The 27022-nt window shown below is 36.8% G+C and overlaps 2 protein-coding genes, 1 long non-coding RNA gene and 1 pseudogene across 4 annotated transcripts in view; 2 read left to right on the top strand and 2 right to left on the bottom strand.

Moving 5' to 3' along the window:
- The window catches only part of CUL4B (cullin 4B), a 117419-nt gene that overhangs the window by 26824 nt on the left and 63573 nt on the right, over nt 1-27022 (top strand). The gene's annotated exons all lie outside the window — the stretch shown is intronic.
- On the bottom strand, nt 95-8478 carry MCTS1 (MCTS1 re-initiation and release factor). Of its 2 annotated transcripts, none has more exons than XM_019717659.2 (6): nt 8218-8478; nt 6914-7066; nt 6277-6374; nt 2810-2943; nt 1070-1137; nt 95-304 (listed from the first exon to the last, which is right to left on the bottom strand). In XM_019717659.2, the coding sequence occupies exons 1-6, from the start codon at nt 8226-8228 to the stop codon at nt 223-225; spliced, it is 546 nt and encodes a 181-aa protein (XP_019573218.2). In that variant the 5' UTR covers nt 8229-8478; the 3' UTR covers nt 95-222. The 2 variants fall into 2 exon arrangements, with proteins under 2 accessions (XP_019573218.2, XP_074179800.1); XM_074323699.1 differs by lacking the exon at nt 8218-8478 and adding an exon at nt 7599-7791.
- Nucleotides 9095-27022, bottom strand: part of LOC141569635 (uncharacterized) — a 46288-nt gene continuing 28360 nt past the window's right edge. The window contains exons 2-3 of the long non-coding RNA XR_012493344.1: nt 15783-15909; nt 9095-12315 (exon numbers count right to left, since the gene is read on the bottom strand). This is a non-coding gene — a long non-coding RNA (uncharacterized LOC141569635). The remainder of the gene's footprint in view (nt 12316-15782; nt 15910-27022) is intronic.
- Nucleotides 12326-14932, top strand: LOC141569634 (cysteine-rich PDZ-binding protein pseudogene; annotated as a pseudogene).

The raw sequence follows: 27022 nt of genomic DNA, 5'->3' as shown, positions 1-27022 counted from the left end.
TTTGGTTACTTACCAGATACCTTTTAATGTCCAAGTTTGTTACCCAATTTTATCTGGAGTTTAAGAAAAACGAAAATAATTTTTCAAGCTAACAGAATTTTAGCATCTATTGAATTTATTCAGCACAACCACAGAGGTATTGTCTTCATGCTGTCACACACAGACACAAACACAGATATAGCACAATATCCATATTTAGCCCAAGTGCATTTCTTTTGAGGCTCATTTATATGTCTTCATATGCCACAGCCCATCATTTAAATAATGGATATTTTCAATGCCAATTCCTTTGTTGACTTTCTCACTGTAGAAGGAAAAAAGCACATAAACATATTGTTACGCATTTTTATAAACTTAGTCATGGTAAATATAATTCAAAGTGTATTGTTATTTTGCAATTATTGAGCCACATGTAGGTAATTTATTTATATTACACTAACATTATTGTCTACATTAAACTACATTATTCTGCTGCAGTTCATGTCTTAAAGTGATTCTAGTAACCTAACTAGTGGGTTTATAGAAACAGTAATTATGTGTCATCATACAAGGAGAACATCAAAGTGTTACAATTAACCCTGAAATAAAATGAATAGGAATAATTTGGTCATCGAATGAGTTCCAACATTTTTAAATATATTGACTATATTTTGGTAATATATTTAAAATATTTCATTAATATTCTATACCACCAGGTCCAAATATAAGATAAATACTGTGTGGTGTCAAACTATGTCACTATTTTAAACCTTAGTAGCAAAACATCTCTCCCCTCAACCAATTTAAATGATACTAAATAAAAAAATTCCTGAAACACCACATACGTACATATAAAACAAATGTTTTGGCACAAGGTTCTTTTCAGAGTGCTTAAGAAAGAATGTAATCCCGGAGACAAAATAGGTTTCAATGGCTTCCTGAGTGTTAGGAAAAATCAGAAATGAGGCTTCTGCGCTTATACATTTGTAAGATGTGGTATGAATGAGAGCAAATTTAACCTGTAATTCTGATGCTTCCTGTGTAGGTTACCCATATCTCAAAAGCTAAGGGGGCCTAACGTAAGACTTACATATCTTCTGCAGACATCTTCATGACTCCGACACACAGAGCATGCTGTTTTCCTTCTGCCATGATGGCCTGAAAACACACAGCTAAGAAAACTATCAAAATGCCTTGGAGAGGGGGTGTCAAATAATGATCACATTACTAGTTAAGCCACTTTAAACCCATCTTGTATCCTCACCTAGACCACTAACTCCTTGAGGGCAGGGACCTAGTTAGTACAGTCTGTGGGTACATTGTGAATACTCAATAAATGCTAAATGAATGAATCTAATAATCATTCTTGGCTTTTAAATCAAATGTTAATACTATAACCCAACGCCAACAAAACCAGAGTAAGTCATGCAAAAAAGGGAAATTTATTGTACATAAATATTAAAAACTGTGAAATAAATATCAATTGTTCTAGTATTTTAATCACTGAATGGTAGTTTTATATAAAGGACACAGTAAAACAATAGTTATGTCCCCAAACTATCTTTAAGAGCTCAATGTAAGTGTCAACCTTTTCAACCAGAACATTCTTCGTTATCACTTGAAGCATCTACAGTATTAAACACTGCAGTACCTATTTTTAAAAGAGTTCAAGGGTGCAGAGTACCTCTCTCGACTAGTTTTGCAACTTTCTAAAAGTCCATAATTATTTCAAATTAAAAATTATTTTAAAAGTAAAGGCTAGGTACTAAGAAAATTTCCCATTTAAAGGAACTTCAGAACTATAAATTTACCACACTTAGAAAAATTATAAACATAAAAAGGTAACCTGTCCTTACAGAAGACTTTTCTGCACTGATTTTCATTCATTCATTCACTCAATGTTCCACAAATGTTTAAGCACCTATTATGTGACCAGTATCTATGTCAATATAAGCTGTTCCTAAGATGTAAACATACAACTTATACTACCCTTAGATATAACTGCCACAACAGAGGACACCCTCCTTTTAAGCACAGAACACACTCTAAAATCCATTCCAATGGTCTTCCCCACTCCACAGTGATTTCCCCATTCCTACCAAGTATGGTTCGATTTCTCAACCTGAGGCAAATGGCCACTCTATGACAATGGAGAAGATGTTTTCCTGTCCAGACTGGTTGACAAAAACCTATTTAATTTAGAATTTAGCTGAAACAGCACCACAGAAATGGAAATAATGCTGAATTATTCAGCTACATCATTAGTTGAATAGATCCTTAAGGACTATCTGGGACTTTAACATTTCTCTGCGAGAAATCATGTTCTGAGACGTAAACAACCAACTTAATTTTATTTTAATGAAATTTTATTTTAATGAACTTTAAAATAAAAGTTAGGGATTGCCAATATTTCCCACTACCCACTTCTAACACTCTACCTGGTATCTAAGTTCTTTTCCCTTAGGAGTGCTTTAACTCCAGTGTATCTGCGTAAGTCAAACGTAAAAGTAGCAAGCTGATGTGATCCAATCATATCAGATATATCTTCTCCATTAATAATCGAGAGTTGTAGACTGTCCTGAATCTCATAACATTGGGCTGTAACTGGGCTGAAATGCAGCTGGGACACTTTTATTATTTGTTCTCATTTAATTTCTAAGATGGGACATAATTTAGTCTCAAAAAATAATGTTATTTCCCACGTCTTCAAATGTAACCAGAAATATGACCCAAAAGAGTACATCTAATGTTCTTTTGGGTGATAGATCTTTCAGCAATGAAAAGAATACAATAAATACATTTTTCACCAGTTATAGCCTGAGAAGGATACAACAATCGTATCTACTGCAGCAGGGTAAAGTTTAGCTCCAGGAGAAGTTAAGCCTGGACACATGATATTTGCTCCACTGAGTACAAATTTTATGGCTCCTTTATCAACCTGCTGGTGTGGCAGGATAAAAGGATCTAGAAGAAAAAAAAATTACATAAATTAATAAGGCTAACAACTCAACAGAAAAAAGGCAAAGGACATGAACAAATATTTCCCAAAATTACAGTACTCTGACAGATGCAAAATAAAAAGGAAACATCCTTCATTTATCCAGTTAGTAAATATTTTTAAGAAAAGTATTTCCTAGTGCTAGCAAAAGTGTAAGAAATCTGGCATTCCCATATACCTCTAGATGGCTTATAAATGGGTATAACCTTTCTTTAGGACTACTTGGCAACATGTATCAACAGTCTTAAAAAGGCTCAAACTCTTTGACTCAATAATTCTACTTCTAAGATTTATCCTAAGAAAAAATGAGAGATGTACACAATATTTCAGGAGGAAGATATTCATTGCAACACTAATAGTTATAATAGAAATAAACTGGAATCAAATGTCCAACAATAAGAGATACAGGACTTCAGGTGTATCTACAATATCTATATAATAGAGCCATGGTTTTTTGAAGAATACATAAATACCTTGGGAAATGTTCATAATATAACATTAAGTGGAAAACGCAGAATAAAAATACTACCAAAAATATCAGTGGTTTCTAGGTGTTCATGGGGAGAGGGAGGAAGGAGGAACAAATCAGTGGAACACAGAGGATTTTTAGGGCAGTGAAACCATTTTGTATGATATGTTAACAGTGGACATTATGCATTTGGCAAAACCCACAGGATATATAACACAAAGAATAAACCCTAATGTAAACTATGGACTGTGGTTAATAATAATGTATCAATACTGGTTCAGCAATTGTAACAAATGTATCACACCAATGAGAGATGTTAATAATAAGGGAAGGGTGGGGAGGAAGAATATGGGAACTCTACTTTCTGCTCAATTTTTCTGTAAACCTAAAACTGCTCTAAAAATAAGTCTTTTAATTAAAAAATAACTATGTAACAGAGCCCAATTTAAAAAGGAAAAGAATATACATTTACATAGACACAACACGAGAAATAATTGGATGGAAGTACACTGATATATTAAACAATGGTTATCTCTAGGTTATGGGAATACAGAAGTGATTTTATTTCTGTATTTTCCAAATTTCTACAATGAACACACTCCTTTTGTAATCTTAAAAATATTATTTTTGCATGTGTGTGTCTACAAATAATTCATAACCTAACAATTAAAGGATCCCTGGAGAACTTAAAACAATGACTAGGGGAAAACTTTTTAGGCCATTCAGGGCTCTCTAGGGATAATAACAATCATTGGTAAAATTTATTCACTTTAATGTTTTAGCACTAGTCCTCCCACTAGTCAGAGAACAAGTAAGTCTTTTTCCTGCCAAGACTCCAAATTAATTTAATCATCTTACTGATAAAAAGGAACCTGAATGAATTAATGCATTTACTACTCACAAGCCATAATTTGTTTTCTGGATCTCCATCCTCATTAATATCTGCCCTTTAATTATGATGACAATAACACTAGTGGACGTTTATTAAACAATTACTACATCAATATAATGGCTATCATATATTGAGCACTTACTATGTTCCAGGTATTGTGTTAGGTACATTACATGCACTATCTCATTTAATCCTCACAACCCTAGGAGATGTAATACACAACTATGTCCATTTTAAAAGATAAGGAAATGAGGCTTAAACAATTTAAGTGACTCGACAAAAGTGACATACACTGGGGATTGAACCCCGGTCTGCCTAACTCCAAGTTCATGTTTTTAACCACCATGTTTTTATCCTGCTTCTTGCACGAGAATAACTAAGATGTTCAAAAAAGGTTGGTTCCCAGCAAAATAGTGCTATATGGGAACATCTGTTTCTTCCAACTTATTATGAAAATACTTAACGTGTGGAAAAACTGGAATAGTTCAATGAACACCTGGACACCATCCACTTAGATTCAACAATTGTTCATTAACACTTTGCCATATTTACTTTATCTCTTTCTATTTAAACACACATTATTTTTCCTCTACCATTTTAAATTTCAGACAATGCTTCACCATAAAGAAGCACACATCATCTAAGAATAAAGTCGTTCTACACAATACCACTATTATCATACCTAAAAATTTAACAGCAGTTCTACAATATCATCTTATAGTCAAACCAGATTCAAATTTCCCCCAATAGTCCCAAGAAAGTTTTCTGTATCTTTTTTTGTTGGGGGCAGGGAGGGCTTGAATTTTGTTTGTTTTTCAAACCAGGATCCAATCTAGATTCATGCAATACATTTGATTTTTTTTTTGCAATACAAATATGAGATACTTATTACAGAGTAGATTCTTTTTTTTAATTAAAGTTTATTGGCATGACAATAGTAAAGTTACATTTGATTATTTTTTCACTGTTCTCTTCTGGTTGAGTAGGAATTAATGTCATCAAAATGTCTTAATGTTACCAAAATATTTTAATTTTAAACTTGTTCCCATTGCATTGGGACTCAATTTGTTTTCATCATAGTTTTTTTTAACCTGATTAAATCAATACTTAATCGAATAATTGTAAATATTCCTTTTTAAATATTAAAATGCTTTGCTTCTTTTAAGATTTGCCTAACAGCTTTACTGCTCCAGACCTCTGCTTCACCAGGTAAGTCAAAATTTATCTCCTCTTACCAAAAACCAAACTCTCACCAATAAAACCTACACAAAGCCTCCAGTCACTCCCTTTCTGCCTCTTGGCTAGAATGCCAAATACATACTGGTTTGTAAACCAGAAATTTTACTTCACAATTAAAAACTTGTACACTGGGACTGTATCTTCCTTTGGATTTTCTTTTGTAATGTACTCAATCTAACAATGTGCAAAACTAGATATTAATAAACATTATTTTGTTTCATAACACCTGAACTTGGCACTCAACTAACAATACGGGGACCCCAATTAGATAATACTTTCCCTTATATAGAATTATCTCTACAAGTATGAGGAAAATCCAGATATAAGTTTTAAAGGAAATGCTCACATTACTTATTACAGTTTGTGAATATATATTTGTGTAATTATCTAATTGTTGTCTATTTTCCCAACTAGACTGTTAGTTTCATAGAAATAGGAACCATGTCTGTCTTTGCTTTCCATCATATTCTCAGTACCTAGCTTAGTGCCTGACACATAGTAAGTTCAACATATATTTGTCGAATGAATGAATATTCTTTATTGGGCTTTCTGGAATACTCAGATTTACCATAAGATGGGGGTTCATTTTAGTTTTATATTCATTAGTATTTAGTACTAATAAAAAACTCCTAGAAGTCACTTTCAGCTCCTTTTGTGTCTTCCCATATCCCCAAATACATATTTTCTAACAAGACTTACATTTGTGAAGTAATCTTAGGGTTGGATAAAAAGGCCCCTCTCTTTGTCTGAAAAATAGTAATTCTCCATTTACTGTAAGGATTTCTATATGTTCATGGCTGTAAGACAAATGTCACAAAGTACCAAGTTAGATATTTTCTTTCAAAAATGAATATGCCAAATGTCCTTTAAATATGAAACATCCATAACAGAGACAGTAAGCTTTTTTAAAATTTCAGTAAAGATCGAGGCCAAGAAAAAAAAAATAAAAATGTGTAAACTGTTTTACCTATCATACCAGTCCAGTAGAGAATAAAAAGGAAAAAAAAAACATTACCTGCTACAATCAATTTTATTTCACATATTATTTTTAATTTCTTCATTGTTAGATAATTCAATAAAACAAATCTCTAAAGTACAAGCTGAAATAAATCCAACTCTGAATAAAAACTTTTAACTTGGATAAAACATAAAGCCACATTCTTCACATAGAACATTTGAACATTGCTTAGTTTTAGAGTTATTCTATTTATCTACTCCCATAATTACTCTATCAATATTTAATGTGAAAATAATTCCATTTATTATGAGTGCAATCTAATCACATGACATTCAGCTACTTACTCTGAGCTTTACATAGAGAAAAACAAAGACTTACCATCGCACTATTTTGACAGGATCTTTCTTAGGCATGATTTGATTAAGCCATGGTTCAATACTTGGAAATTGCTCTATCAATTGGTTCTTAATACCCTTTATAACTGAGGTTTTCAACTGGATGCAGTTAGACACATTTTCTTTTTCATCAAATCTGCCAAATGATTTTTGCAAGATAAAAAAGGCATTTCTAAACACACATATCAGAATAGCTAACTATATTGTTTTAATTAGTCATCTATTCCCAAGCAAGTATTTAGATGCCTAAAATAATTATGAAATAGTTTTTTAAAATAACATTTCCCTTTTATTGTGTCCAGCACAACCAACATGTTAATACAATATTAAAATAAACTGTCGTATATACACCATTAGCTGGGGAGAGGATATGAGGCTTATTTCACATTATAATGTCTAATCATCTACAAAAATGCCTTTTCTGGAAAACCTTGTTCATCTCTACCCAGGAAAAAATAGATTCCCACCTATAACAAAACCTGTGAAAAAACAAAAGCAAACCAAACCAAAAGAGCCCTCAAGTGTTGAGATACAAAAGACTAGCCCAAACATAACCAGAAAATCGGTCCCTGCTAGGCTATATAATCTACTGAGATTTCTTTTTAAAGTGATGATGATTTCTAAGATCCCTATTTATTTTTGCTCAGTATGTCATGAACAAAACCCACCTTCCTTTGCCCATGGTACCCCTTTGCTTTTTGCGTCTAACAAATCTGGAAACCAAACCTACTAGGTAGGTTCCCAAGTAATTTTTGTCTTCCTTACACTGAATAGCCTATGGAGCAATCACGCTGTTTTGAAGACATTAATCTGGCAGCTAGGTAACAGGCATGACAGCCCGCTTGCTTCCTGTCACCCAGACTCCTTCACTGCCATGACCCAGGAAGTCAAGCCTTCCCTTATTCAGTTCATAACTAATAAACATATGGTAGCGACTGCAGGGCTTCTCTTAACTAAAGAGGATATGCTCCTAAATCTCAGTGCAAGGATGTGATTGGTAGAACCCTAGGAATGAAGATAATATTGGGAGTGGGGGCAAAAGAGAAAGAGGGGTAAGAAGAAAGAAAATAAAGGTGGGAGAACCAAAACCCAACTGAGGATTAGGGATGGAAAACTGAAAGAAGTGTTGCAAGTTGCGAATGAGAGCATAGTACTATAGAAAAACCTTAAGGAGTAAGGATGGCAGGTGCGGGGAAGAGAGAAAGAGGATCTTTGCTCTGGCCCTCTTCCCCACTCCCACCCCCACCATCTTAAAAGCAGCCGATGGAGGCCACAACACGTCCTTACTTCTTGAACATGATCCAAGGTGAAGGGGGCGACGATAGGGAATGGGGAAAAATTGAATTAGCAAAGGGTCCACGAGGAAGGCCGGCACTGATAGTCGGAGCTGTAGTCGTTATCCGGAAAGGGAGACAGCCAGCCGCACTTTACGGTTGTCAGTGAAATTTGACTACTTCCGCTTCTCTGAACACGTTGGCGCTTTTGCCGGCCCTTTTTGGCAACCGATTCCTCTCCAGAACCGGTAGCTGAAAGGGCGGGACTTGAGAAGGAAGAAGAGAGAGCGTAATCATTTTAGTTACAGGAAGAGAAGAATGCAGTGGGCGGGAAAAATCAAAGCTTTGTGGCAGTTGCGTCACTTACGGGTTCCTCAAAGGGTCAAGATTCTTATGTTTCCTTGCGACCTACCTAAACAATTTTTTTTTAGTGAGAAAGGTTTTCTGTTCCGTGAGACAAATGAACGGATGGGTACTTACCCACAAGCATGAACCCAGACTAGCCTTATAGCCCCATGTTAATGTACTTATGGGATTGCCAAGTTTAGCAAAGAAAAATACATCCATGGGGCAGCCGGATGGCTCAGTTGTTGGTTAGGGCACAAGCTCTGAACAACAGGGTTGCGGATTGGATTCCCACATGGGCCAGTGAGCTGCGCCCTCCACAACTAGATTGAGGACAATGAGCTGCCGCTGAGCCTCTGGAGGGGCAGCCATTAGTCAGAGTGCAAGCTCTCAACAACAAGGGCTCCGGGTCAATTCCCCTATGGGAGGGTGGGCTGCACTCCCTACAGCTAAAGACTGAAAACAGCACCTGGGCTTGGAGCTGAGCTGTGCCCTCCACAACTGGATTGAACGACAACGACTTGGAGCTGATGGGCCCTGGGGAAACATGCTGTTCCCCAATAAAAAATTAATAATAATAATACTGGTTAGCATTTAAATAAATTAAATAAAAAAATAAAAATACAGGATGCCCAGTTAAATTTGAATTTCAGAACAATGAATACTTTTTGAAGTGTAACTACATCTCATGTAATATTTGGGGCATACTTATACTAAAAAATTCCTTGTTATCTGAATTTAATTGGGCATCCTGCGTTTCAATTTGAACAATATTCACTGACCACAGTGAGGTGCCCACGTAGAATTATTCACTAGGTTGTTATCCCCTACCTCACCCCCAGACCTATAAGTTGAGCTATAAATCAAAAGAGGTAATGTCTTTGAGTGCTAGAATGACCTCTGAACGAGCAATACTAGACTAATCTGACAAAAGAGATTACAAAGAAACAAGTCTTACTTATTTAATTTTTTAAGGTAGAGTAAACCAGGGTTTTGATCAGCAAAGAAAGCATACAAATATACAAACCTAAACAGGCACTACCCACAGGCATTGGGGTAGATGTGCACTGACCTGTAAAACAAATACACCAGTCTCTCCAGGGAGCAAACACTCTAGTCTCTGTTAGGCAGATGAGTGCTTGGAGCAATCATAACAAAAGCTACTATGTATTTGAATTGTGCAACTAACTCACCCTGCCTTTATTCTATGGTAGCAACAATCTTCTGATTATAATTTAGCTTCCCATGAAGATCTGCCCAGAAAAAAAAAATACTATTTTCAAATCAAATCCCTGTGAAAAATTGTTTTTGTAAATTAATAAATTGGCATTCTGGCTTATGCATCAGACTCTTGTGAACATCCTTAGCATGACTTCGCACTCCTGCCATCCATCAACTCCATGACTTTTAGAATATTGAGTTTATGAACATGCAAAACTGAAGCTCAGACCCTAGGCTGTAGTTAGTGCTACATTGTTAGGCTTCTTGCCAAAGAGCATTCCTCCCCTGGCAACTCTCACATCATCCTGGGAATCTGCCATGTAACAATAAATACATTATAACGGTGATAAAACAGTCACTATTAAGCAGTTTGAGGTGAGTGAAAATAGATAATTTGTATTCAATCTATACATGATAATGCAATGTAATAACAATATATTCCACTAGCAACATGATAATACAATGTAATAGCTATATATTCCACTAGCAAGTGAAGTTTAACTTGATGGTCCCCAAAATTAATAACACCTAGATTGGCTTCCTAATTTCTTGAATTTTTGGTTTGAGAAATCTAATTTTAGACTTATTAAAAAATATTATGCTTAATTTTTGTAGTGTTAAAAATGAGAGCTAATTTTTAATTCTATAAAACTTAAACATACTCTATCTAGATTATGACAAATCCCACATGCATGGGAATAGATATCGCTACATATTTTTTTAATTTTTAATTTTTCAATTACAGTTGCCATTCAATATTATATTAAATTCAGGTGTTGTACATACATATTTTAATCCACTCACATACATTGTGTTAATCACAGAAACTAAATCTGAGTTATAACAAATGAAAAGTTAGGTCATTAGTATTAATGAGGTATTAAGTTCTGTATGAGTGCATGAATACCTTCATTAATAACCCACCTACACAGATATATAAGCAGGGCCCACTTGTCACCGCAATGTGTTTCTGGTTTTGTGTTGTAAATGGTATCGTTATGAAGTGGATTCTGTTTACCAAGGTTATAAGTGGGGGTTTGCTCCTGACAAAGGATTTACCTTCAAATAAATCATTGCTACAACAAACAGTATGTCATAAAAGCAGAAATACTTCAAAATAAATCTCTTCGAAAAATAAAATAATGAACTTCATTTATTTGTGCAATAAATAGTTATAAAGAACTTTATGTTTTAGACATACATGCTCTGTACTATAATCTGTGCATAAGTGTTCTGTGCAAGTTATTTTACAAGGGTCCTCAATGTACATGAAGCACAGGACACAGAAAACCCAAGTCTATCACACATTTTACTGAAACAAGTAACCAAGCATTAAACATTTAATGATTGTATTTGCCTTCTTAGAATTTTGAAAAGATTCTGTAGGGTCATGTTGACATGAGACTCTAAAATGCTGCCTAAGGAAGTTTGTAATAAGGCCTCCTTTTCTTCTTCATAAGCTTCCTTGAGCAATAAGCATGGCACCAAAACCCTTCATGGTGTCCAGTAAAGAAGCTTATTTAGGAACTAGGCCACAGCTTTGAATACTGGAAGAGTTACTTGCACTGTAAGACAGAATTGGGCCCACTGCCAGACCCCTCCTGGGCCTCACATCTCTAAGATCCTACAGCCTGTGAAGTCTTCTATTAGGGTCACTTTTCCCCAAAAGTGCCTCTCAGCCTCACACTTTAGAGCCTCCTTCAGCTGGCTTCATATCCCCCACAAGAGCAAGACATACATAAGAATTACACCACTATCCCCACCACCAATTACTCTGGAGAGCACAGGTAAGAAAATTTATTGGTCCAGCCACTGCCTGGATCCTTCCATACTGAGCAATATGAGGAACACCAACAAAACAGCAGCTTCTGTCTCCAGTCTCAAGTACAGCTAAATTTTGAGAGACCTGAAAGCCCACTATTTGTCAGAAGACTGTCAGGACTAACCATCTTGTCAAACTTGTGATAAGGCAAACCCATCATTCCTCACTCACATCCCTGTTTTCCTTTGTCAGCACCCAATATGTAAACATCCAGTTCAACTTATTTGCTATGTGACCTTGGGCAAGTCACTTATAAATCTGTGCCTGTCTTCTCATCTGTAAAATAAAGATTATACTTTATGAGGTTATTAGGATTAAATTAGGTAGTCCATGCAAAGCATTGTTAAATTATTATTATTATTAATTTACTACTAGTATTGTTGTTATTCCTCTCCTCTAACCTCATTCCCATATTCCTCTGTGCTTCTTCTCCCCCCACTTGACCTCTCATTTCTACCTTAACTTCCAAATGCTTCTACTGTGCCTCCTGGAACACCATTCCATGATTAAAGAACTCCTACCATCCTCAAACTCACCTCTGAATATCCACTGATATTCCTGGTTTTCCAATGAGGATTGAACTTACCTTACAACCCTTTCAAGTGAAAGTGATTTATACCAAAACACTGCATGTACTGCAGAGTCAGGAGGGGAGGTAGGCATATGCTTCCAGCCACATTGTAACTTCCAGATAATTTCTACTTCCCCCTAAGGTAAAAAACCCTGATTCGTTTTTTCAAGCTGCTGCTGCTTTTGCGGCTAAGAAGAGAACAGTCGCGGAAGGATGGTGTGCGAAAAATGTGAAAAGAAACTTGGTACTGTTATCACTCCAGATACATGGAAAGATGGTGCAAGGAATACCACAGTGGTGGAAGAAAGCTGAATGAAAATAAAGCTTTGACCTCAATAAAAGCAAGATTCGATCCATATGGAAAGAATAAATTTTCCACTTGCAGAATTTGTAAAAGTTCTGTGCACCAACCCGGTTCTCATTACTGCCAGGGCTGTGCCTACAAAAAGGGCATCTGTGCAATGTGTGGGAAAAAGGTTTTGGATACCAAGAACTACAAACAAACGTCTGTCTAGATGTAGTGATGAAGTTTCTGGCTTTCTGTATCATTTTGCTTTTTGCTTTGAATTTTCAAGGTGTATCATAGTTGTTCAAGTTACAAAATAACATGTTTTAAGACAAATTAAGTTTAAACCAGGGAAGTTGATTGGTATTCATTCTTTTGCTCTCAAGAAGTTCTAAATAGCAACAATGTAACTAAGGCTCCTTTATTTTCTTTATAAGCATCTTACTGAACTGGAATTAAGTGGCAAATTTAACAACAACAAAAAAATTTTACCAGTTCTATATGCACTTTTTATTTAACGTTATTCATATAATTCTTCTCCCTCTCCTTTATTTATAGATATTGCAAAAGTGAGAAGGAAACTTGATATTTGCTCAGAACTTGGCATCCAGTCTTATAATTCTACCTTCATTCCCTTGTGGGTTGCATAGTTCTTAGAATCAGTAGTCTCTTAATTAATTGCAGCTTCACAAAGTATTTAAATATCTGAGACCATTATTGCTGAATGGTTCCTTAGTAATTAGCCAAGACCCAAATCAAACACAAGTTGTATTTATGGTTTTTAAAACTTTGTTCTTGAAGCCAAAGTGCTAATACCTTTCATCTGAGAACAGGAACACAAGGGACACCCCATATATGTCCAAATAAATGCACTGGATTTCAGAAAAATATGTCATACACATTACCTTGAACTCATACTGTCATAAAAGCCTGGAGAACAGTGTTCATCCATGATGATGTATAATGAAAATGAGTCACCACTCTTTGGGAAAGTTTTTTTGAAGCAGAAATCAAACTTCTTGTATTCCCCCGCCCCCCAAAAGAAATAAATAGAACAAAACGAACATTTTGATATATATATGTATACATATATATATGTATACTATATGTATGTATGTATATATGTACATATATATATATATATTTTTTAGGTTTCAAAGAAAGATGTTTTTCTTACGCTGCCTTCATTGGAAAACTGCAGCCTACTGGGGAGACCAAAAAAGCATTCCCTGCTACCAAGTACAGTATGTATAAATACTTATCACTATAAAATGTGTAGAATAGGTAACATGATGCTATACATAGTATAGATATTGCTTTTTTATATTAAAGTTATTATGGAAAGTAAAGTTTTAACTGTTTATAAGGTTGTTTAAATAGTGTTTCTAGGATACGTTATTCATATTCTGAAAGCACAAGAAGAATGTAAAATACAATAAATAACAATAGCTGTGAAGACAGGAAGTATCTTTTCATGCTTTAGTCACTTTGGGGATTTTCAGTTAAAATTACCACAAGGGACTCATAATAGGACCCACTTAGAGAGTGGCCCAGATCCGTTAAAAGTTGGGTTGGTCGACTTAGGGAAAGGTGCATTTCTTAGGTATTAACTGGGATCTGGTCTTCCGCAACTCACATTTCATATTCCTACCTTGAGGAGCCTCCTTCCATAAGTGATCCAGTGGCCAGACTCAGTTTCTCCTATGAAGAATTTTGTTCATATTAAATCACAGAACAGAATATAAGTATTATAAATACTCATATTGTTGAAATAATAATATGACTTCCATACATTGGCGTTACTAGATGAGAAGTCAAATTCCAAAACAAAACATGAATTTAAAATATTTTTTTAAAAGTCATAAAAACAGAAACTATAACATTAAATAAGATGACACAATTAGGGCCAAACATAGTTTTCATTAAAGTAAATGTAAAAGTGATGAAATAAGGTATTTTTTAAAATCTCAGACTGTATCTAAATATATACAGAGGGTGCCAAAAAAATGCATACACATTTTAAGAAAGGAAAAATACTTAAAATTGTAATACTCAATATATACCGATAATAAAAGTTGAATACAAGTCATGTGTATAGTTTTTTTTGGCACCTCCAGTATATTAGAAACAACTTAAGTACCAATAGAACACTTCTTCAATACATTTATTCATTAGAATATGTAGCCATCAAGATGATATAAGAATTATATATGTGCAGAAGTTTGGGTATACATATAGGAAACATCTGAAAGCTATTAGTGTTGTTTTTTCTGAGCAGTGGAACTCAGGGTTGGGAAAAGAGAGACTTAACCCTTTACAGCCTCATGCCAATCACCTAATACTTTTTAGTCCTAGTTCCCTTACCTAGGGGAGCAGGAGAGTACTACTAATTTTAGTATCCTAGAAATAGACAATTACATGCACATGTATGTATTTGTTTTGAGAATTTTAAATAGAAAAAATACATATATTCTGCACTTTGACTTCTTTTTTAATGTTTCTCATATCTGCTTTACCGTTTTCGATCTCTTGTTATATGTCTTTTCCTTGACCCTTTTGAGAGTACATTGCAGACATTATACCCTTTACCATTCAGTACAACAGATGTGCATACTGAGTACAGTTATCAAATTCAGGAATTTATTATAACATCGGTAACAGTGTTTCATCTATAGTCCCTATTCCAATTTCATTTGTTCAATTGTTTTTTGTTTGTTTTTTTTTCAGTTACAGGATCTAGTCCAAGATCATGTTACGTTATCATGACTCTAATCTGGGACAGTTCTTTAGACTCTCTTTGTCATTTGTAGTATTGCTGTATTTGAAGACTATAGGACAGAAAAAGTATAAAACATCCCTCAGTGTGGGTTTTCCAATGTTTCCTTATGGTTAAATTCAGGTTATGCAGTGTGGGCTGAAATACTCTGATGCATCCTCCAGTGTCATATCCAGACTCATAGAACTTCCCTTTGCCCCTTATTGGTGATGCTCACTTTGGTTGCTTCGGTAAGATGTTGCCAGTTTTCCACTGAACAGTTATTGTTTTTCCTTTGCAATTAGTGGTTAATTTGTGAAGAGAGATTTTTGAGACCATTTGATACTCTTACTCTATTCATCAAATCCGCCCCTCCTAGATTAGCATCCTTTGATGAGTCTTATCTGAAAAAAATTTTACTGTGATGTTTACAAAATTGTTATTTTCTAACTACATTATTCTTTGTGTATTAATTAGTTGTCATTCTACTCTATGGAGCAGGTTTCCCTTTATCGATATGGAATAAATGCCTTTTTTCTGACCATTTAAAAAAAACAACAAAAAAAACAAAAAAAAACCTGATTCTCCTTCCTCTGAGTTTCATATCATTTGGTTACATCTCTACTCCCTCTTTGCTGTCCACTCATTCATTGAAGATCCTGGCATCTGGTTCACAGTCTTTCCTCTCCACCCTAGAGTTAAACACTGCAAGAGAAAAATCACACAGTTGAATAAATTAGTACCACTATGAATTCATAGTCACCAACCTCAAATGGACTTTCAATATTCCTGGGAATCCTTCTATGTTTACAGCTAACTCACTCATTCTCCCTAATTATTCTTTCAAAGCTCCATTCTCCTCAAAATTCCAATTCCTCAACAGCTTCTTCAATCTCATGAAATAACTCACCTCTTTTTATATTTTTGAATTACAGTTGACAATCATTATAATTTTAGTTTCGGGTGTATAGCATAGTGGTTAGACATTTATATAATTTACAAAGAGATACCCCCAGTAAGCCTAGTACCTACATGACACCATACATAGTTATTAAAATATTATTCACTATATTCTTTTTTTTTATTAAATTTATTGGGGTGACAATTGTTAGTAAAATTACATAGATTTCAGGTGTACAATTCTGTATTACATCACCTATAAATCCCATTGTGTGTTCATCACCCAGAGTCAGTCCTCCTTCCATCACCATATATTCGATCCCCCATACCCTCATCTCCCACCCCCCACCCCCACCCCCCTTACCCTCTGGCAACCACTAAACTATTATCTGTGTCTATGAGTTTCTGTTTCTCATTTGTTTGTCTTGTTCTTTTGTTGTTTTTGGTTTATATACCACATATCAGTGAAATCACATGGTTCTCTGCTTTTTCTGTCTGACTTATTTCGCTCAGCATTACTCTCTCAAGATCCATCCATGTTGTCACAAATGTTCCTATATCATCTTTTCTTAGGGCGAATAGTATTCCATTGTGTATATATACCACAACTTCTTTATCCATTCATCTATCGAAGGACATTTTGGTTGTTTCCATGTCTTGGCCACCGTAAACAAAGCTGCAATGAACATTGGAGCACACGTGTCTTTATCTCTAAATGTTTTCAGATTTTTTGGGTAGATACCCAGGAGAGGGATTGCTGGGTCATATGGCAATTCTATTCGTAATTTTTTGAGGAACCTCCACACTGCCTTCCATAACGGCTGCACCAGTCTGCATTCCCACCAACAGTGTATGAGGGTTCCTTTTTCTCCACAGCCTCCAACATTTGTTACTATTTGTCTTGTTGATGATAGCCATTCTGACTGGGGTGAGGTGATATCTCATTGTGGTTTTGATTTGCATTTCTCTGATGATTAGTGATGTTGAGCATTTTTTCATATGTCTATTTGCCATTTGTATGTCCTCTTTGGAGAAATGTCTCTTCAAGTCCTCTGCCCATTTTTCAATTGGGTTGTTTGTTTTTTGTTGTTGAGTTGCATGAGTTCCTTGTATATTCTGGATACTAGCCCTTATCGGAGGCACTGTTTGCAAAAATCTTCTCCCATTCAGTTGGTGGCCTCTTTATTTTGTCAATGGTTTCTTTTGCTGTGCAGAAGCTTTTAAGTTTCATATAGTCCCATTCGTTTATTTTAGCTTTTACTTCCATTGCCTTTGGAGTCAAGTTCATAAAATGCTCTTTGAACCCAAGGTCCATAAGTTTAGTACCTATGTTTTCTTCTATGCAGTTTATTGTGTCAGGTCTTATGCTTAAGTCTTTGATCCATTTTGAATTAACTTTGGTACATGGTGACAAATAGCAGTCCAGTTTCATTCTTTTGCACGTGGCTATCCAATTCTCCCAGCACCATTTATTGAAGAGGCTGTCTTTGCTCCATTGTATGTTTTAGCTTCTTTGTCAAAAATTATCTGTCCATATTTATGTGGTTTTATTTCTGGGTTCTCAATTCTATTCCATTGGTCTATGTGTCTGTTTTTCTGCCAATACCATGCTGTTTTGATTATTGTAGCCCTGTAGTACAAGCCAAAGTCAGGAAGTGTGATACCTCCATTATTGTTCTTTTTCTTAAGATTGCTTTGGCTATTCGGGGTCTTTTGTGGTTCCAAACAAATCTGATGATTTTTGCTTCTATTTCTGTAAAATATGCCATTGTGATTTTGATGGGGATTGCATTGAATCTGTATATTGCTTTGGGTAATATGGCCATTTTAACTATGTTGATTCTTCCAATCCATGAGCACGGAATGTCTTTCCATTTCTTTGTGTCTTCTTCAATTTCTTTCAAAAATGTCTTATAGTTTTCAGCATATAGGTCTTTCACATCCTTGGTTAAGTTTATTCCTAGGTATTTTATTCTTTTGCTGCAATTGCAAAAGGAATTGTTTTTTGTATTTCTTTTTCTGAGATTTCATTGTTAGTATATAGGAAGGCAATGGACTTTTGTGCGTTGATTTTGTAGCCGGCAACTTTACTGTATTCGTTGATTGTTTCTAATAGCTTTTTGGTGGAGTCTTTAGGGTTTTCTATATATAGCATCATGTCATCTGCAAAGAGTGATAATTTAACTTCTTCATTCCCAATTTGATGCCTTTTATTTCTTTCTCTTGCCTGATTGCTCTGGCAAGGACTTCCAACACTATGTTGAAAAGCAGAGGTGATAGGGGACATCCCTGTCGTGTTCCTGAACGTAGAGCAAAGGGCTTCAGTTTTTCTCCATTAATTATGAGATTAGCAGAGGGCTTGTCATATATGGCCTTTATTATGTTAAGGTATTTTCCTTCTATACCCATTTTATTAAGTGTTTTAATCATAAATGGATGTTGTATCTTGTCAAATGCTTTTTCTGCATCAATTGATATAATCATATGATTTTTGTCCTTTATTTTGTTTATGTGATGTATCACATTGATGGATTTGGATGTTGAACCATCCTTGTGCCCCGGGATGAACCCCACTTGGTCGTGATGAATAATCTTTTAATGCATTGTTGTATTCGATTTGCTAGAATTTTATTTAGGATTTTTGCATCGGTATTCATTAGAGATATTGGTCTGTAGTTTTCTTTTTTGTGCTGTCCTTACCAGGTTTTGGTATCAGGGTAATGTTGGCCTCATAAAATGAGTTAGGGAGTACTGTCTCTTCTTCAATTTTTGGAAGAGTTTGTGCAGAATTGGTATTAGATCCTCTTTGAAGGTTTGGTAGAATTCACTAGTGAAGCCATCTGGTCCCGGACTTTTGCTTTTGGGAAGGTTTTGGATGACTGATTCAATTTCGTTACTGGTGATCGGTCTGTTTAGATTTTCCAGTTCTTCATGGTTCAGCCTTGGAAGGCTATATGTTTCTAAGAACTTGTCCATTTCTTCTAGGTTGTTGAATTTGGTGGCATATAGTCCTTCATAGTATTCTTGGATGATCCTTTGTATTTCTGTGGTGTCCGTGATAACTTCCTCTTTTACGTTTCTGATTTTGTTAATCAGTGTCTTCTCTCTTTTTATCTTAGTAAGTCTAGCCAAGGGTTTGTCAATTTTGTTAATCTTTTCAAAGAACCAGCTCTTTGTCACATTAATTTTTTCTATTGTCTTTTTGTTCTCTATTTCATTTAGTTCTGCTCTAATTTTTGTTATTTCCTTTCTTCTGCTGACCTTGGGTTTTACTTGTTCTTCTTTTTCTAGTTCTTTAAGGTGTAACATGAGGTTATTTATTTGGGAGTTTTCTTGTTTCTTGAGATAGGCCTGTAATGAGATAAATTTCCTCTTAAAACTGCTTTCGCTGCATCCCAAAAATTTTGGTAGGATGTATTTTCATTGTCATTTGTTTCTATGTATCTTTTGATCTCTCCTCTAATTTCTTCTTTGACCCAGTCCTTCTTTAAAAGTATGTTGTTTAATCTCCATGTATTTGTGTTTTTCCGCTTTCTTTTTACAGTTGATATCCAATTTCAAAGCCTTGTGATCAGAGAATATGCATGGTATGATTTCAATCTTCTTAAATTTGTTGAGACTGATTTTATGTCCCAATATATGGTCTATCCTTGAGAATGTTCCATGTACACTAGAAAAGAATGTATAGTCTGATGTTTTAGGATGAAGTGCTCTATAAATGTCAATTATGTCCATTTCATCTAATGTGTCATTTAGGGATACTATTTCGTTATTTATTTTCTGTTTGGATGATCTATCCATAGCTGTCAATGATGTATTTAAGTCCCCTAGTATAATTGTGTTTTGGTCAATTTCTCCCGTTAGTTCTGTTAGTAGTTGCTTGGTGTATTTCGGTGCTCCCTGATTGGGGGCATAAATATTGATGACTGTTATGTCTTCTTGTTGTACAGTCCCCTTCACCATTATGAAATGTCCATCTTTGTCTCTTGTTATCTTTTTCACCTTGAAGTCTGTTTCATCTGATATCATTATGGCTACACCTGATTTTCTCTGGGTACCATTTGCTTGGAGTGTCAATTTCCACCCTTTCACTTTGAGTCTATGCTTGTCCTTGTAGCTGAGATGTGTCTCTTGGAGACAGCATATGGTTGGGTTTAGTCTTTTGATCCAATCTGCTACTCTGTGCCTTTTTATTGGTGAGTTCAGTCCATTTACATTTAGGGTGATTATTGATATGTGAGGATTTCCTGTCATTCTATCTTTAGTTTTCTGGTAAGGCTGTGTCTCCATTGTTTCTTTGCCTTTTTGTTGTTGTCTATTATTTCTGTGTGGTGGTATTCTATGATGTTTTCCTCTGTTTCTTATTTTATTTCAGTATATATTTCAATTCTGGATTTATTTTGAGTGGTTACCCTTAAGTTTATGTAAAAGAAAGTTTGATATTTAGAGTATTCCATTTTCTTCAGCACGCTTACTTTCTCCATTCCCATATTCCGGTTCAGGCCTTTACTCTCCCCTTTTTGAGTTTTGGTTGCCACAAATTGTCCCTGTTGATGGTGGTCGAATAGCCTCCTTTAGTATTTCTTGTAGTGCAGGTCGTGTATTAGAAAATTCCTCAGCTTCTGTATGTCTGGAAAGGTCTTTATTCCTCCTTCATATCTAAAGGATATCTTTGCTGGATATATTATTCTTGGCTCATGATTTCTCTCTTTCAATAGTTTGAATATTTGGTTCCACTCCCTCCTGGCTTGTAGAGTTTCTGCTGAAAAATCTGATGATAATCTAATGGGCTTTCCTTTGTAAGTTACCGTCTTCTTTTCCCTGGCTGCCTTGAGGATTCTTTCTTTGTCGTTGATTTTAGACAGCTTCAATACAATGTGCCTTGGAGAAGGCCTGTTGGGATTGAGGTAACTAGGTGTTCTATTTGCTTCTTGGATTCGAGGGTCCAGTTCTGTCCACAAGGTTGGGAAGTTCTCATCGACAGTTCATTTGAATATATTCTCTGTTCCCTTCTCTCTTTCTTCTCCTTCTGGTGTGCCCATTATTCTTATATTGCTCTTTCTGATGGAGTCAGAAAGTTCTTGTAGAGTTCTTTCATTTCTTTTAAGTCTCAAGTCTCTTTCTTCTTCTATCTGTGTCATTTCCAGGTTTCTATCTTCGATGTCACTGATTCTTTGCTCCATCTGGTCAACTCTACTACCTAAGCTGGTTATTTCATTCTTAATTTCTTCTATTGAGTTCTTAATCTCCAGAAATTCTCTTTGGTTCTTTTTTAAAATTTCAATCTCTTTCGTAAAATGCTCATGCTGTTCTTTGATTGAGTTTCTGAGTTCATTTAACTGCCTATCTGTGTTTTCTTGTATCTAGCTGAGTTTTTTCAGAACTGCAATCTTGAATTCTCTGTCACTGAAGTCACATATTTCTGTATCTTTAAGTGCCTTCTCTGGAGATTTTTCACTTTCTTTCTGAGCTATCTTGTTGCCTTGGTTATTCATGGCGATTACTGGTTTACTATTTCTCTTCCTAGACATCTATAGGAGTGACTTCTGCAACAGGTTGATAGGAAGACGTCCTTCTTCTGTTTTCCAGTACTTGTTGGTAGAATGTCTTATTATTTCTCCAACTGCAACTTATTTTTCTTCTCCCACACGGTAGTGCTATGTTTTCTCTGCACTATTCCAACTTCTCACACAATGGGGGGATTCCCTGGGAGACGGGCTTCTCCTCTGTTAATAGTTCGTCTAGGTCACAGGGCGCAGTGTCCCGGTGGGTATGCGGAGAGCTTTTGATGTTCCAAAGCTCTTCCAGCTCCTGATTCAGAGCCCGTATGTTTCAGCAGTTCTGTTTACTCCTGCAGGGATCCGCCCAGATAGGTGGGGTCAGGGGCGGGGTGAGTTGTGAGAGGTGGCCCAGAGCAATGGCGGCGACCACCACCACAGCCGGTCCCGCTTCCACAGCTCTCCCCTTTGCTGGAACCAGTTGGGCTGCGAACCTGTGTCTGCGGTCCACAGATCCCAAAACAGCAAACTTTCTGTTGTTTTGATCTGACACTGCTACTGTTTCGCTTCTAGCACCGGGCAGGTGGGGGCGGGGCGAGCTCTGGGACGGGGGGGGGGGGGCAGCTAGTCTCAGTGCCTAAGGCTCCGTTCTCTGCTCGGTAGTGAGGGCTTAAACCACCGTTTTCAGCCTTTTTCCCTCAGTCTTTTCTCCGAGGTCTCTGCCGTGAGCGTTGGGTTCAGCTGTGTTATATGCTGTCCCCTCAGCCCTGTGGAGCCCAGGCGGAGCCCTAGCAGTCCCAGTTCTTCCCTCACTCGCAGCTGCGTTAGTTCCGGGAAGCAGCGAGCTCAGCGCACTGAGCGAGGTCTGCGTCCTGCGCCCACGCGGCTCCGTCTCAGCGCTCTTCTCCCTCTCCTCCTCCCTCCACTCGCGCGAATCTCCCACCTGTAGGTGATTGCAATCGGTAGTGGGCCTCTTCGTCTTGCCTGTGTGCTGTGCAGGGAGTCCTTTGTGGAGTTTTTTTGTTCGATTCTTTGTAAATTCCAGGGGAGCTTTACAGAGGCTCACCTCACGCCGCCATTTTTTCGACTATATTCTTTATGCTATACTTTACATGCCCATGACTATTTTGTAACTGCTAATTTGTACTTTTTAATCCATTCAGAAGTCTTCACATAGGAAACCAACTTCCTCCTTACTACTACTACCAAACTGCCATCCTTCTAGTGTTAAAATGGGAGATCGCCTTCTTCCAATCTAGGTCTGGTTCCTCCATCTGTGTTCCAGATCCCTCTCACGTATGGGTCCTCAATAACCTTACTCAATCTATTATTACCTCCCTCCTATATCTTCAACCTCTCCCCCTATATTGGCTCCTTCTCAGATATTTCAAAGGAAATACCTGAATATGCCCACACTGTATAACACTAAACAACACAGAAGTTTGACAATAATAGTAGTTAGCAGCTGTTGAATACTTACCCAAAGCCAAGCACTGTTGCAAGTGCTTTCATGTATTAACACATTTAATTCTCATAGTGACTTTATGAAGTAAGTAGTATTATTATTTCCATTTTATAGATGAAGAAACTGAGGAAAAATAAGGTTAAGGAGTTTGCCCAAGATACCAAGCTATGAAGTACCAGAATCTGGATTTGAATCCAAGTAGTCACAACCCGGCTCTCTAAATCACAACAATTAAAGTCCCCCTGCTTTGCCTTGTCCTCCTCTCTCCTCCTCAGCTCTTCTCTCCCTTCCTTCCTCATAGACAATAACTGGTAAAAGTTTGTGTTTATCCTTCCAGAAATTTTTTGATGTATTTACATATATATTTTTACATATGCACTTTTAAGAAACATAAATGGGATGATACTGTGCATGCTATTTTTCTTTTGCTTTTTCACTTTATGGGTGAAACATATCTGGGAGATTTTTCCATATCAGATCATAATGATAGATAGATAGATAGATAGATAGATAGATAGATAGATAGTCTGACTTCATTGCTTTTGATGGCTATAGGGCATTTCACAGTATGTGTGTACCATAATTTATTTAACTAGTCCCCTTCTGGGAGTCATTTAGGCACCTATAAGAGGATTGAAGGATAGGATGGAGACATAGAACCCCAAAGCTCCTTCTACTGGTCTCCTACTATCAGGGATCGGGGCCCTATGCTCTAACACCTATCTTAACCTCAAAAGTCCTCCACTGCATCAACAAGAGGTCAGTGGGGACCCCATACATATCCTTGCCCCTGGCAGAAGTCAAGAACAAACTTATACAATGGGACTAAAACCACACTTCCAGGGCTGGCCCGGTGGCTCAGGCAGTTAGAGCTCCATGCTCCTAACTCCGAAGGCTGCCGGTTCGATTCCCACATGGGCCAGTGGGCTCTCAACCATAAGGTTGCCAGTTCAATTCAAGTCCCACAAAGGATGGTGGGCTCCGCCCACTGCAACTAAGATTGAACACAGCACCTTGAGCTGAGCTGCCTCCCGAATGGCTCAGTTAGTTGGAGCGCGGGTTCTCAACCACAAGGTTGCCAGTTTGATTCCTGGACTCCCACAAGGGATGGTGGGCAGCACCCCCTGCAACTAAAATTGAACACCGCACCTTGAGCTGAGCTGCCGCTGAGCTGCCGCTGAGCTCCCGGATGGCTCAGTTGGTTGTAATGCATCCTCTCAACCACAAGGTTGCTGGTTTCCACTCCCGAAAGGGATGGTGGCTGTGCCCCCTGCAACTAGAAAATGGCAACTGAACCTGGAGCTGACCTGCGCCCTCCACAACTAAGACTGAAAGGACAACAACTTGAAGCTGAACAGCACCCTCCACAACTAAGATTGAAAGGACAACAACTTGACTTGGAAAAAAGTCCTGGAAGTACACACTGTTTCTCAATGAAGTCCTGTTAGCCCCTTCCCCAATAAAATCTAAAAAAAAAACACGGGGAAAAAACACACTTCCTCGAGGTTTTCACCCACTGTCAACAGTGGTCAAGAGGGGGCCCAGGCATATCCTTGGTCTTCTCTTAGTCCACACTCGCTCCCTTTATGGTTCTTATCGTGTCTCAAAGCTACAAATACGCCAATGACACCCACATTTATATCTCCAGCCTAGACCTCTTCCTTGAACTCCAGTCTGTATATCCAACTGCCTACTTGACTTCTGTACTTGGATATCTAAAAGACATCTCAAATTCATGTCCAAAACTATATTTCTAGACTCTCTTCATTCCACCTCCCCATCTATACACACAAGTCCCAAAACCTCTTTTAGGGAGTGTTATGAACTTTTCTATATCTTTACTTATTCACCTGATCTGCTGATTTCTGAGAGAAATATTTTACCTCAAACGTGCCCAAACGTCTGCACAGCAATCCTAATACTTATCACTTGACAAGTCATTCTGAACTATTTCAAACTTTTTCCACTTTTCTCAAACTTCCACCACCCTCCTCTGCTCCATGACATCCTACTTTATACATAAAATGGAAGAGAAGATGGGATTGCCCTCATCTGTCTGCTACCAAACATATAACTTAAAACTGTCTACTCCATCCCATTCCATTTAACTTTTCTCATTCATGTAGCTATCTCTTTCTGAGACCCGTCTCTCTACTTGACTTTTGAATTCCATATCTTTCCACTTTCTCAGAAACATTGCCTTATCAATTATCCCCTTCTGTCATGATCTCTCTCTCTCTCTCTCTCTCTGTCATATATATATATATATATATATATATATATATATATATATATATACAGATGGTGTCAAAAATATGTATACATATTTTAAGAAAGGAAAAAACTATTAAAATTGTAATACTCAATATATGCATATACCAATAACAAAAGATGAATACAAGTCACACTTGACTTCTGCAATAACAAGAGGTGCTCAAAGTGGTTACCTTCATCATCCAGACACTTCTGATTGCAGCAAAGTACTGCTTGAGCAACATTGACCATCTCTTAAAATGGTATACATTTTCTTGGCAACCCTGGTACAGATAGATGATAGATAGACAGATAGACAGACAGATAGATGATAGATAGATAGATAGATACATACATACATACATACATACATACATACTTACATACATACATACATACATAGATGGATAGATACATAGATAGATCAAGAAGAGGTAGAGTTTAATTCCCTTGTCTTTAAAACTGAGCTGGTTTCAGCGCCTTGCAGCTTTCACCTGGGCCTTTTGGAACCCTCACTCTTGGACCCTTCAGGCACCATGTAACAAATCTGCCTACCTGAAGTCTGTCATTCTGTGAGAAGAAACCAAGTTAGTCACGTGAAGAGGCTGTCTGGAGAGAAAGACGCCCGACCAGCTCCCAACTATTCTAGTTCCTAGCAATTCAAGTAACCCCAACTGAGGGCCCAGATGTCATAAAGCAGAAATGAGCTATCCTTGGTGTTCTTTATCTGAATTTCTGACCCAAATTATCATGACATATAATAATAATTGTTTTAAATCACTAAATTTTGGAATTGTGTGTTATACAGAAATAAATAACTTAAATGTTAAAAATGGCCTTCATGTTGCCAAATGTAATAGACATATTTTTACCTCCATTTATTCAACTTGTCAGCAGCTCTTGTCAAAGGCAACCATTCCCTCTTTTTGAAACATTCCCTTCCCTTGAGCTACATTCTCCTGGCTGTCCTCAGACCCTCTGGTTACTTCCTACCCTCCTTTATTCAACCATTAAATGTTAACATTTAACTCAGTTGTAGCCCTTCTTCTCACTTTATAGTCTCTCATTAAATGATCTCATCTATATCTGAGTTTTCAATTACTATCTGTTTCATATAGCTCACAAATTTATATCTCCAGCTTTTCTAGAGCTCCAGATATTTTTATCCAAATGCCTACTACACATCTCCTCTTGGATGTTTCAAAAGCAGCTCAAATTCAACATATTCAAAACCAAATTCTTCTCTTCCTCCTCTCCCTAAAAAATAAAACAGTAACTTCCCTCTCTCAGTGAATGGCACCATCATCCATGCACTTGCAAAAACCGGAAACCAGAAACATTCTTGCTATGTCTTCTTTCCCATCTTCATGTGCAAGTCATCCTGAAGCCATATCAATTTTTACTATTAGATCTCTCTTAAAGCTTTCTTCTTCTCTCTCAATGTCTACCACTCTCACCTCTGTCTAGTATATCTTCTTTTCTCAGGCATATAGTTACAGCCTTCTAATTGAGCTCCCTGCTTTGACTGTTGCCCCCCATCCAATACCTTTTACAGACAGAATAGTCTTTTTCACTTTTAGTCTTTCCAATAATTCTGATTGTGCTTAGGATAAGAATATAAATCATTAATATAGCCTCTGAAGCCCTGCATAACCCGGCTGGTATCTACATCAGCTTGATTTTATAAAATTCTCCGCTTGCT

This window comes from Rhinolophus sinicus, chromosome X, assembly GCF_036562045.2.
Source record: "Rhinolophus sinicus isolate RSC01 chromosome X, ASM3656204v1, whole genome shotgun sequence".
NCBI classification, from domain to species: domain Eukaryota; kingdom Metazoa; phylum Chordata; class Mammalia; order Chiroptera; family Rhinolophidae; genus Rhinolophus; species Rhinolophus sinicus.
The sequence above is the reverse complement of the archived record's forward strand: the minus strand, read 5'-3'. Positions and strand labels throughout refer to the sequence as shown.